Source organism: Eulemur rufifrons, chromosome 8 (assembly GCF_041146395.1).
Source record: "Eulemur rufifrons isolate Redbay chromosome 8, OSU_ERuf_1, whole genome shotgun sequence".
NCBI classification, from domain to species: domain Eukaryota; kingdom Metazoa; phylum Chordata; class Mammalia; order Primates; family Lemuridae; genus Eulemur; species Eulemur rufifrons.
This window is the reverse complement of record NC_090990.1, coordinates 104,671,236-104,683,591: the sequence shown is the minus strand read 5'-3', so window position 1 is coordinate 104,683,591 and position 12,356 is coordinate 104,671,236. Positions and strand designations below refer to the sequence as shown.

The 12,356-nt window shown below is 36.4% G+C and overlaps 1 protein-coding gene across 1 annotated transcript in view; it reads left to right on the top strand.

Annotated features, from left to right (window-relative positions):
- Positions 1–12,356, top strand: part of VPS45 (vacuolar protein sorting 45 homolog) — a 64,086-nt gene that overhangs the window by 28,971 nt on the left and 22,759 nt on the right. Inside the window, exon 14 of the mRNA XM_069478855.1 lies at positions 8,137–8,268. Within this exon, the coding sequence (XP_069334956.1) occupies positions 8,137–8,268 (132 nt within the window). The remainder of the gene's footprint in view (positions 1–8,136; positions 8,269–12,356) is intronic.

The following is a 12,356-nucleotide window of genomic DNA, read 5'->3' as shown; positions in this document are numbered from 1 at the left end:
GAAATGCAAGATGCTATAATATCCCTCTTGATAAAAAGCTATATAAGCATGAGTGTGACTATATACATGTTATATAAATATGTGTTTGACTATACATATATACATATGTATATTATATATATATATACACAAGCACATATATGTACGTATACAGTAACTATTTCTGAAAGAATAAACAAGAAATTCCTAATAGTTGTTACCTCTGGATATTGAGATAGTAGTTAGTTGTATACATATCTGTCCTTCCCATTAGTTATTGTAATATTGAAGTAAGAATTATATTTTGTTAATTTGGGGGGTTTTCACAACATTTAACACAGTGCTTTACAAACAGTAGGTGTTCAATAGATGTTTGTTAAATTATGTAGGTATCTATACTAGTTGATATGACAAAATTTACAAATGGAAAATTTAATCCAGAAAATAAATTTAATTGATCCCACAGAAAATTTAGATTTTTACAGTTGTAAGTAGCTCTATACAGTATTTTGGCTGTGCATTCACTTGGCACCACTATCAGCTCTAGCCACTTTCTTGGTCCTAGATCTTCACGTGGAGAAGAGCCATTTATTTTAGTCATCTTTATAATAGGTTAAGTCTCAAATAGAACTTCTTGGTTTTATTGTTGTAATATTAGAAAGCATCAAACTAAATGTGGCAAGAACACAACTTTGTAAAACCAGAACACTTATAGAAATTTCTTAGCCCTTAGCTATTAAATTAGTGGTTAACCTGTTTGGCTGTGTAGCTATATCCACAAATTGGGTTTGATCTTTCTCCTGCAGATGAATTCCCACATATCCTATTTTTCAGGCTAATTTTTTTTCCTCACTTCAAAATGGCTTCTTGTCTTTGATTTAAAAAAAAAAAAGCAATTTTTTCATTTGGTGAGAAAATGGAGCTATATATCAGTCAATTCAAAAAGGAAATACTTTTCACATTTACACAAATGTAGTAGAATCTTGTCACAGCAGCTTATTTTTGTTTCTATAAAGCAGCATTTCTTTTTCATTGGCCTTTTTTCCTGTAGTAAATATTCATGAGGACTTTATCACCTATAAGCATATTAAAAATGTGAATTTTAGCCATAAATATAATATCAACAGACTATTAATAAAATGTTGCCATTTTAAAGTTTGTTTTTCCACCTAACTTATCCACATTTAGAAATAATGATTTCCAGAAATCCTATATGTGAACATTTTTGTTTAGTCTTCTAGCAAAATAAGATACAAATTTGTTATCCTTATATATATATAACATAAACTGGCTGCTGTTTTCTAATGTTTGCTGTCTGCATTAATTAATGCTTTGGATTGCTATGACGAATTACAGAGCACAGGAAGATGCACACAAAGAATTGAACTTGTGTATTCCACTTAGGTTCAACCATCATATTAAAAAGATTTGCTATATATTTTACCATTGGCCTCATTAGAACATCTACTTTTAAAATTCACTGGGGAAAGGAATGAAAAGGAAAAATGTCAGGGATGTTTTAAAATAATTTTTTTCATAGATGTTCTTCCTTAAGCCAGCTTGAATAAGTAATAGGAGATGCAGGAAAATATTTATTAATGTTTTCATAACCAAATATGACATAGTCATCTTCATTAGGTATACAATTGAGCCAAGCTCTAAGAGCCTATCCCTGTATCTAAGATTTTGTCCTTTTATTTATATAACCTACACCCACAGTTTACCATCCATGACATTTTCTTTCCTCTCCAATAATACAAAAATACCCTAGTACCCTGAAATTATCAGACTAAAGGGCAGTGTTCTCTGGCTATGCTAAAAGCTTACTTGAGTTTATTCCTTCCCAGTTCTTGCCTTTCTTTTCCATAAGAGACAGATGTACTCTGAAGGCAGGGATGGTGAGAGGGTAACTATGGAGAAGCAACGTCATTTTCCAGGATTATCATTATCCTCATTTGTTTGCTCAGCAGCTTTTTAAATTGATTTATTAGATCAAGAGCTCAAAACAGAAGTGATACTGTCTGATTTCTCTCATCAGTCACCAAGATGGTCACCGTACCCCTGCAAAAGAAAACCCCCCACCCTACTTCTTAATAAAATAAACTGTGCAATTCATGAGTATTTACTTACTCAAAAAATGCAAGATAAACTGCGTAACAGGCCTCAGAGTAGAGTTGTCCCTCACCATAAGGAACATTGTATATAGAATCTTACTGTAAAAAAAATCCTCATTTTTCTGTGAATATAATGTCTTTTCACCCTTGAGTACTTCTTTATTTCTGAACACTTTAACTGCCTTTTATTTTCCTGCTTTCCACTACTTTTCCTGACCCCCAAGTAGTTACAACACTGACCTAACTATTGTTAGAGTTCTCTCTGCCTCCTGATGGTACATTCTTAGAACATTGGATTTTTCCCCCCACAGAACTCATCTTTTACATCCTTAATGAGTATCAAAGCAGTGGTGACTACACTTGAGAAGCCTTTATTATCTCAGATCATTGGTACTTCGAGAACCAATATAGTGAGAAGAATTAAGAATTTACATCCATAGAAATTTAATGTTAAAAAGATACCTCTTTCTGTATATCCATGAGAGTAATAGTATAAGTATTACTTCTAAGTTGTATAAGTTTTTAAAATTATAGCCCCTGTAGCTATTCTCATCAAATATATTCGTAAAGATCCTGACAAGAACTGAACTTGAGTTTTAGCTATTCATATTCATTTCCTTTTTCTTTCTGTAGAGCTGTTAGTAAGAATTGAAACAACACATATCTGTTGGAGAAAAAGAAGAAAACCTGTATTTTGCCTAAATATTCAGTTCCTGCATAATCGAGAGTTATCATACTCGGTAGAAAAATATTAGTATCATAATCGTACAACCGTTCCTAAGCAAATGGCTTTTCTCAGCAAGAAAAATCTGGCCAGTAACTGAAGGGGAAGACTTCAAGAAAGAACACTTGGTAGTGTAGAACATTTCAGTGATTCATGGAGAGTGGTAATACTTCCCTACAGGTTTGTGAAAAACCTCTTTTCCTGCAGCCTAAAGCACCAGATTAATATTGAATTAATAACTTAGCCTCAGGCTTTTATCTACTTCTGTGTACTACTAGAGGAAACCACACAAATTATAGATTGGGGGGACTACGAATTCATTGTTTCTAACCTTACTTGGGCCTTCAGGGATACTCAGCCAAATTTTTATGTATCCCTAGTTCTCTCTCTTTGTCTCATTCTCCACATCAGTTTTGAATGTTTTCCGTTCTCTCCAGGTCATGTAGCTCATCCTAGTGTTTCCTACTTCACAGAGAAAAAAATTGAGTCTGTCAAACATTAACTCCCTCAATGTCCAGCCCCATACTTATTAATATACCCACCTCTACCACCTTCCTTCATTCTGAGGGAAATGCATCCTTTTCCTATTTAGAACTAATCTCTCTGCCAGCACTCTTGTTTAGACTGCTATCATGTCTTCGGACGTCTTTCTCTGTTGATTATTTGCTTCTCTCTCTCTTTCTCTCTCTCTCTCTCCCCCCCCCCACCTCGTTTTTCTCTCTCTCCCTTCCCCTCTCCCCTTCTGTTTCTTCCACCCCTCCCTGACTCGGCATATATTTTCAGCTTCTTCTTTACTGATGGCTTTCCTACAGGCTATAAGCATACACAAGCTTCCTCAATTAAACAAATAATAAATTTAAAGCCTTTGAGCCTGACTTCTCCTCCAAGCTATGTACTTCCTTTCACAGCCAAGCTTCTTGGATAAAGAAGCCCACAGTCGCTGTCTTCACCTCCCAGCCCTTTAACCCACATACCCTGGCTTTACTCCACTACCACACACTCAAACTTTTCCTGCTCACAGTGGTAAATCCAGTGGACTCTTTCTATTCTCACCTTATTTATCCCACTACTGCATTTAACACTGTTAACTATCCTTTTCTTCTTAAAACTCACTTGTCCCTTGGATTCTTTATTCTGGTTCTCCCCCTACCTTTCTGAAAATATCTTTCTCAGTTGCTTTGCTGGCTACTCTTCTTGCTCATTCTGAAGATATTAGGGACTCACCCAAAATTCTGTTTTTTGGTTCTCCTCTTAATGTATAAGATCTCCCTAGGGAACACTGATCTATTCCTATGGCTTCAGTTACCACCTATATTCAGGGAAAGCACCAGGCCTGAAAATCCAGATGTCTAGTAGACATCTCCATTAGGATGTTCCACAGGTATCTAAAAAACAACATGTTTTTGCCTTGCTCTCAGTAAATCAGTCTTTCTTCTCAGACCTAAGCCACTACCCCTAGTCACCAAAACCAGAAAACTTAAAAGTTATCATGGACTCCTTCTTTACTCTCATGCTCCACTTTCAATCATTGACCAAATATTGAAGGGCCTGTATTTTTTGCATCTTCTATATCTTTTGTTGAGTTTCTGCTTCCTCAACTATGATTTTTGTCTTGCAAAATTGTAAACAAAGTACCTGATAAATGGTAGATACTCCATAAATGGTTACTGTTTGCACATGGTCCTTTGAGGAACAGAAAATAGGATGATGTTCACTCATTCAATCATTTGTTGCACAAATATTTATTAACTACTCATTGTGTGTTAGGTGCTATTCTAGGATTGGAGATTTGGCAATGAGCAACCAAAAAAACAAACAAACCAGAATCCCTAACCTCATAAAGTTTATTTTATAGTGATATGTGTAACTAGAGAATGAGAGAACAGAGTATAACAGAGAACAAGGCTGGAAAGATAGACTAAGGGCTAGTTGAGAAAGACATTAACTAAACATTGCTCCAACTGCCTTTATCTTTTGTCAGAGAAAAGGCATGATCAAATCTGTGTTTTGGAAGATTAAAGTGGCTGACAAATGAAATATAAATGAAGTACAAATAAATCATTACTATGGTAGGACTGTGGCAACCAGGCAGGGGAAACTGAGTAAAGGGATGGAGTTAAGCTAATCCAGAGATAAAACTGACACAAATCAGTGGCCAACTGAGTAAGGATAGGAGAAGAAGGAAAAATAAAAGATGTGTCAAAGTTTCTGACTTGGGTGATTGGGTATGATTGGATAGATTGTGCCCATAGTAGGCTGAATAATGCACCCACCACCCCCAGGAAGTTCACACTCTAATTCCTGGAACCTATAAGTATATTACCTTACTTGGCAAAAGGAGTTTGCAAATGTGATTAAGGGTATAGAGCTTCTGAGGGGGAGATTCTCCAGGTGGGCCCAATCTAATTGCAAGTCCGTAAAATCAGAGAGACTTTCCTGACTGTTATCAGAAAGAGAAGTGACAAAAACAGGGTAAGAGACATGAAACATTGCTGGCTTTAAAGATGGAGGAAGGAGGCCACAGCCAAGGGCTACAGGCAGCCTTTTGAAGCTGCAAAAGTCAGGGAAATAGATTCTACCCTAGAGCTTCCAAAAGGAACACAGCCCTGCTAACACCTTGGTTTTAGTCCAGTTGAGACCCATGGCAGACTTTTGACCTCCAGAATTATGAGGTAATAAATTTGTATTCTTGAAGCCACTGTTTGTAGTCATTTGTTTCAGCAGCAATAGAAAACTAATACAGTACCATTGATCAAAATAGGGAACATAAGAAGAGTAGCAGATTAAAGGTAGAAACTGAATAGTATAGTTTTAGACATGATTAGCCTGAAATGTCTGTGGTGTACGGATACATGAATCTTGAACCAAGGATGAATATTAAGCCTAAAGATAAAGGTTTGGTGTCATGAGAGCATGGTTCAATCTAGGTAAAATATGCAGAATTTTTTAAAATGAGGATCAAAACAGGATGTTGAGGATAACTCATAAATTGGATACAGAAAAAGCATTTTTTTAAAAGGACTATTCTACCAAACCTGCTGTCACCATAATCATCAATGACCTCTATTGATAAATCCAGTGGACACTTTTCAGCCCTAATCTTATTTGACCTGTCTGCAGTTTTAAAGACTGTATTAATTTCCTGCTCCTTGAAATGCTTGGCTACCATAGCACCATATCCTTCGGTTTTATTGTTACCTTCTCTTCTCTGGCTGTTCCTTCTTTGTCTCCTTTGAGAGTTCCTGTTCCTTCATTTCTTCAATGTTGGAGTTCACCAGGTTCCATCCTTGTCCTCTTTTCTCACGCTATACCATCTCCCAAACTTCACATGCTGATGATTCACAGATCTGTGTCTGTAGTTCAAATTTGTATTGGACAGATCATAATAAGAAGCCATGATGAGATAACACTTTTTAACTTATCAGTTTAAAAGGACCAAAAGCCTTGATAATACACAGTGCTGATAAGGATGTGGAGAAATAAGCACTTTCCTGTATTGCTGGTGAGATGACATCTGTGAAGCAACTTGGCAATATCTATCAAAATTTTAAATTCACAGTATATCCAGGATATGGGCAAGGGGCAGAATGGTGTATATAAAATGCTTCCATTTGTGTTTAAATGTATACAGACACAGATAATATCTCTGAAAGGATACATAAGAGATGAATAACAGTGTTTGCCTCTAGAAAGGAGGGAGGTACCTGGGTAAGGACTGAATTGAGAGGGAAACTTACTTTTTTAGTATATCCTTTTGTATTTTATACTATGTGCGTGCATTTATCTAGTCAAAACAGTGTTTCCTTAAATAGCAAAACATTATTTACTGTAGAGCATACAACAATATGTAACTCTTAAAGCACTGTGGTGCTAGATACATTGTTTTGGTGGGTAGTATTTTCTTTTTTTTCTTTTTTTTTTCCTGTTTTTCCACCCTCTTAAGAATGTCCATGGTGGGTAGTCTTAAATGAAGTTTATTTTGTCTTAAAAAGTAAATTTAGCATTTCAAATATATGATTTTTAAGTTCCAAGTCCACATAGAAATGTCATAATGGACTTTCTACCTAATTAATTGCAAAATAACAATTTGTTCATCACTGGGAGCTTATATACATTTCATTGGGGAGTCTCTGCAATTCAGAGACTATATGAACATTCTAAAATAGCCACAATAGCTGATTCTGTTTCCATGAAGCCCCACAAGAACAAATATTCTCTCAGTGAATTCCTTCAAGGTATTTTAGAAAAAGACAGATAAATAGAAGGAAATGTTGGGTTGGTTTTTTTTTTTTTTTTTTTTTTGCATGATTTATACATGTGCATAATACGTTCCTTCATTAAAGATGGTTCTGTTTAGTTTTGTGCTATAACCTCCAAGATGGATGCTTCTGCTTGATGTAGTTTTAAATAGTGTCCAGTGAGTGATTTAACAAAATTAGTTGCCTACTAAGATTAAGTAATTTTATCTTTTTTTGGTGGTGTGAGAAAAGAAAAACAAGACAAATCTTAACAGTTTGAAAATAATATCTCCTTCTTGTTGATATCTGTAGAAAGAGTAATAGGAAGAACACTCACTTTTGTTATGAAGCCATTTTGATAAAGATTGAAACATAGTAAAAGCTACACAGTGCTACCCAAATGAAGCTAGTGCCTGAGCTGATGTGTCAGCATGTCCAGTATCAAAACTACTCCCATGTTTTTTTTAGTGTTTGTTTCCATGGTTTCTTTTGTTTGTTTGTTTGTTTATCAAAGGATTTAGTACAAAGATTTTAAGAAGAGGTGGAGTTCCTGGGAGCTTTAATTTATATGTCCCATTCCTTTTTTGTATTCAAAATACTAAACATTTCTACTTCCCGTGTTATGGGGACATCCGAATATACCAATACTTTCCAAAATGCTGTACTAAGTATTTGACAAAGGGCTTATACATGAAAGGAGATGTGTAACACAAGCACAAAATACTGCTATCTTGATATCGTGTCACAGTGAGACACTCTGCAGCCTCTTGAATATAGAAGAATATTTTCTACATTTGGTTCCAGCAAACACTATTTTGCTATTCTGAAATCCACAGCACAGAAATTATAAGACATCCGCTCATATACAGAAAGCAAATCACTATTCAGCATTTCCTGCTCTGTTTCCTGCCAATTTCAGATAATTAAAACTTTTTTTAAACCTTTTATTCTATTCTGCTTTAATTCTGCTTCCTCCACCAAAAAAGAAAGATTTAGAAATTAAAACTCTGTGTATATAATAATAAGTCTTGCCCTTTTTTTTCCTTATCCTATGATAATATTTCTTTCTTCATTATCACAGACCTCAGGATATCATTGTATTTGTAATTGGAGGAGCCACCTATGAAGAGGCTCTAACGATTTATAACCTGAACCGCACTACTCCTGGAGTAAGGATTGTGCTGGGAGGCACCACAGTGCACAACACAAAAAGGTAAAGAAGAACATTCAGTCCTACAACTCTACCTTTTCCTAAAGAATAGAGCATAAATTTCCCTTACATTGAAAAAGTTTGGCCAGTGCTAACCATACTGCTATAGACCAAAATGCTCTGGCATTTACAGCATCAGTTTGTACGATAATTTAGAGTTTGAGATGAAGGATCTATAGTCCATTAAATTCATAAATCACTTTAATAGGTCAATGACCTGAAGAGTAAGAACCATCCTGCACTGTTAACAATTTGTGTTTCCTATGCTCAAAGAAAGAGAAACCCTTGCACCTACTTCATAAGGGAGGGGAAGCCTAATAGCCACAGACTGACACTTTGAAAATACCTAAATTTAATAGTAGTGAATTCTGTGAGCTTTTCTATTTTGTTAATTAACTTATTCACTCAGTAAGTATTTAGTAAGAATACTACAAAGATGAATAAGCTAAAGATCCTACCTTGAATAAGTCATTGTCTATTTGGAAAGATAGGACATTAAAAAATAAGGAAGTAAGTGCCTGGAGAGACAGATAAAAGAGCAAAGGATTCTCAGAGTGGCTAAGGGAAATTAGCAAATGTTTCATGGAGAAGATCATATATAAGCTGAGCCTTGGGTAGAAAATGGACATACAGAGGGAGAGTACATTCTAGGTAGAGTTAACCACATGAACAAGTTATAAAAGCTGTAGGCAACATAGATACACAAAGAACAGCAAGGAGCCAGCTAGCTGGAATGTGTGTAATGAAGTGAAAAGATTGGTTGAATGCCATAATTGTGGAAGGGCTTGAATGCTAGGCTGAGGAATTTCTACTTTCTTATGTAGAAAATGGGGAATTGTTGACAGTTTTTAAGCAATGAAATTACAAGAGGGTCAACGGTATTTTAGGAAGATTAATTTGGCAGCTAAGGATAGAGGAGAAGAAACTGGAGAACCACGGCAAGATGTTTGAATTTAATGATTGGGGACCCCGAGAGATCCATGCTGAGCCACTTATGGATAATTGGGAGTCATTGGAAGTATTTGTGTACTTTTTAAATTTTCTATTATTGTTCAGTTTTTTAACATAATTTTCTCCTTTATTATGGAAGTCATATGTGCTTATTCTGAATTTTTTTTAATTAGTAAAGTATAAAAAGAACAAAAAGCTCCCATAATCTAACCACTGTTACATCTTGGTCTTCTCAGACTTTTTTCTAAGTCTAGGTAGACATTTATGTGCATGTGTGGGCACAAAAGGATTTTATTGTACATTCTGTCTTATAACCTACATTTTCTAGTCTTATGTAAACATCTTTTAGTATTAAATATGCAGTCATTCATTCACTAAGCAAATACTTATTGAAGGGTAAGATTGCCTGGGTTTGAATTCTGATTTCCCTCTTATTATTTTTGTGAACTTGGGGAAATTACTTACCTGTTTGTCAGTTTCCAGAGCTCACTGGCATTTATATATTTCTTTTGTGAATTGCCAGTTCATGTTCTTTGCCCATATCACAATTGGAGTATTTTTTTTCCTTAATAATTTAAAAATATTCTATGTACTAATTAAGGATATTGACTATTTGTCTGTTATATGATTAGTAAATCTTTTTCCCCTATTTGATGTTTTTGTTTTGTATTATTCACAAAGTTTTGTTGTAAAAAGTTTTGTTATTATTGTTTTAATTTTATATAGTCAAAGCTACCAGTGATTTCTGCTTTTGCTGTCATGCTTAGAAAGCTCTTTCTCGGCTGGGCACGGTGGCTCAGGGCTGTAATCCTAGCACTCTGGGAGGCCGAGGAGGGTGGATAGTTTGAGCTCAGGAGTTCAAGACCAGCCTGAGCAAGAGCAAGATCCCGTCTCTACTAAAAAATAGAAAGAAATTAGCTGGACAACTAAAAATATATATTTAAAAAAATTAGCCGGGCATGGTGGCGCATGCCCATAGTCCTAGCCACTTGGGAGGCTGAGGCAGTAGGATTGCTTGAGCCCAGGAGTTTGAGGTTGCTGTGAGCTAGGCTGACGCGATGCCACGGCACTCTAGCCCGGGCAACAGAGTGAGACTCTGTCTCAAAAAAAAAAAAAAAAAAAGAAAAGAAAAGAAAGAAAGAAAGAAAGCTCTTTCTTAGCCAAGATTATATAAATACTAACATTTTTTTCATTATTTTTAAGATACATATTTAGGATTGTATCTTTATAATCTATCAGAATTTTATTTTGGTATAAACTGTACAGTAGGGGTTTTTTTTTTAATAACTTCTATAGAAATACTACACTGAGAGGTTATTTTCCTCCTAACACCAAATACATGATGTCTTTTCCAATACCGCATCTCCAATTCTCTGGATACCAACTGCACATCCAGCAATTCAGTTCAGTTCTGACACTGTGTACCTAGAGTTAGCATCAGATCTCACAAGTTAAAAGGGCTCAATACCACAAGACTTCCGCCACTTCAGATGCCAGTCACAAGTCCCAGACCACCTGTACTTCTGAGTGGCTGTAAATCAGAGGTTTCCATAACCCCTTCCTCAGATTTGATAATTTACTAGAATGGGTCATAGAACTCAAGCAAACACTTTATATACATTTGCCAGTTCATTATAAAGGATAAAACTCAGGAATAGCCAAATGGAAGAGAGGCGTAGGGCAAGGTATAGGGGTAGCATATGGAGTTTCCATGCCCACTCCAAGCACACGACCCTCCTAGCACCTCAGTGTGTTGTTTACCAACCTGGAAGCTCTCTGAACCCTATTGGTTAGGGAGTTTTTGTGGAAGTTTCATAACATGGACATGGTTGATCAAATTAGTGGCCATTGGTGATTGGCTCAGTCTCCAGCCATTCTCTCCTCCCTGGAGATTTGGGGGTGGGCTGAAAGTTTGGAGCTTCTAATTAAGGCTTGGTCTTTCTGACAACTAGTCCCCATCCTCAAGCTACCTAGAGGCCCACCGAGAGCCACCTCATTACAAAAGACACTCCTATCACTCTTATCACTCTGGAAATTCTAAGGGGTATAGGAGCTCTGTGCCAAGAACTGAAGACAAAGACCAAAATCTTTCTGTGATACCATATACATATACATATATAATGGTACTTAATTACATACAGAAAAGTATATAAATAATAAGCAGACAGCTTAATAAAATATCACAAAGTGAATACATCTATGTAACCACCATCCAGATCAAGAAATAGAAATATCACCAGCGCTCCCAGAAGCCTCTTATGCCTCATGCCCCCTCGTCACAACTCCTTGCAAAGTATTCATTATGACTTCTGTCACCATCTATTAATTTTACCTGTCCTTAAAAGATATTTGTTGAATGAATGAAGAAATAGAGGCTAAACTTAATCTATCCCCACCTTTCTCACAAGTAATACAAAGATCTTAGAATGTTTTAACTCCAATCACCTTCCTCCCAACTTAAACACTATCATTGCCCAGTCTTTTGGTTCTACCTTTTTAAATCCCCAAATCAATCATTATTTTCACTAGTCAATGTTTATATTTACCTACATAGTTGCCCTCTTTTTTCTCTCTACTTTGTTTCTTTCACCCTAACCCTTCCTTCAACCCTATTTTCTTCTTACTAGAAAACATTTTTTAGTAGTTCTTCCAGCTACTGGCCAACTTGGTATCTTTGTCTAAAAATATCCTAGCCAGGCACAGTGGCTCCCCACCTGTAATCCCAGCTACTCAGGAGGCTGAGGCAGAAGGATTGCTTGAGCCCAGGAGTTTGAGAGCAGCCTGGGCAACATACTGAGACCCCATCTCTATTAAAAAAAAAAAAAAAAATTAGCCAGGCATGGTGGTGCATGCCTGTAGTCCCAGGTCCTCGAGAGGCTGAGGCAGGAGGATCCCTGGAGCCCAGGAGCTCAAGGTTGCAATAGGCTATGATCATGACATGGCATCCCAGCCTGGGTAACGGAGCAAGACCCTATCTCTAGGCTAGGCGTGGTAGGTCACGCCTGTAACGTAGCATTCTGGTAGGCTGAGGCAGGAGGATCACCTGAGCTCAGGAGTTCAAGACTAGCCTGAGCAAGAGCAAGACCCCATCCCTACCAAAAAAAAAAATAGAAAAATCAGCTGAGCATTATGGCACATGC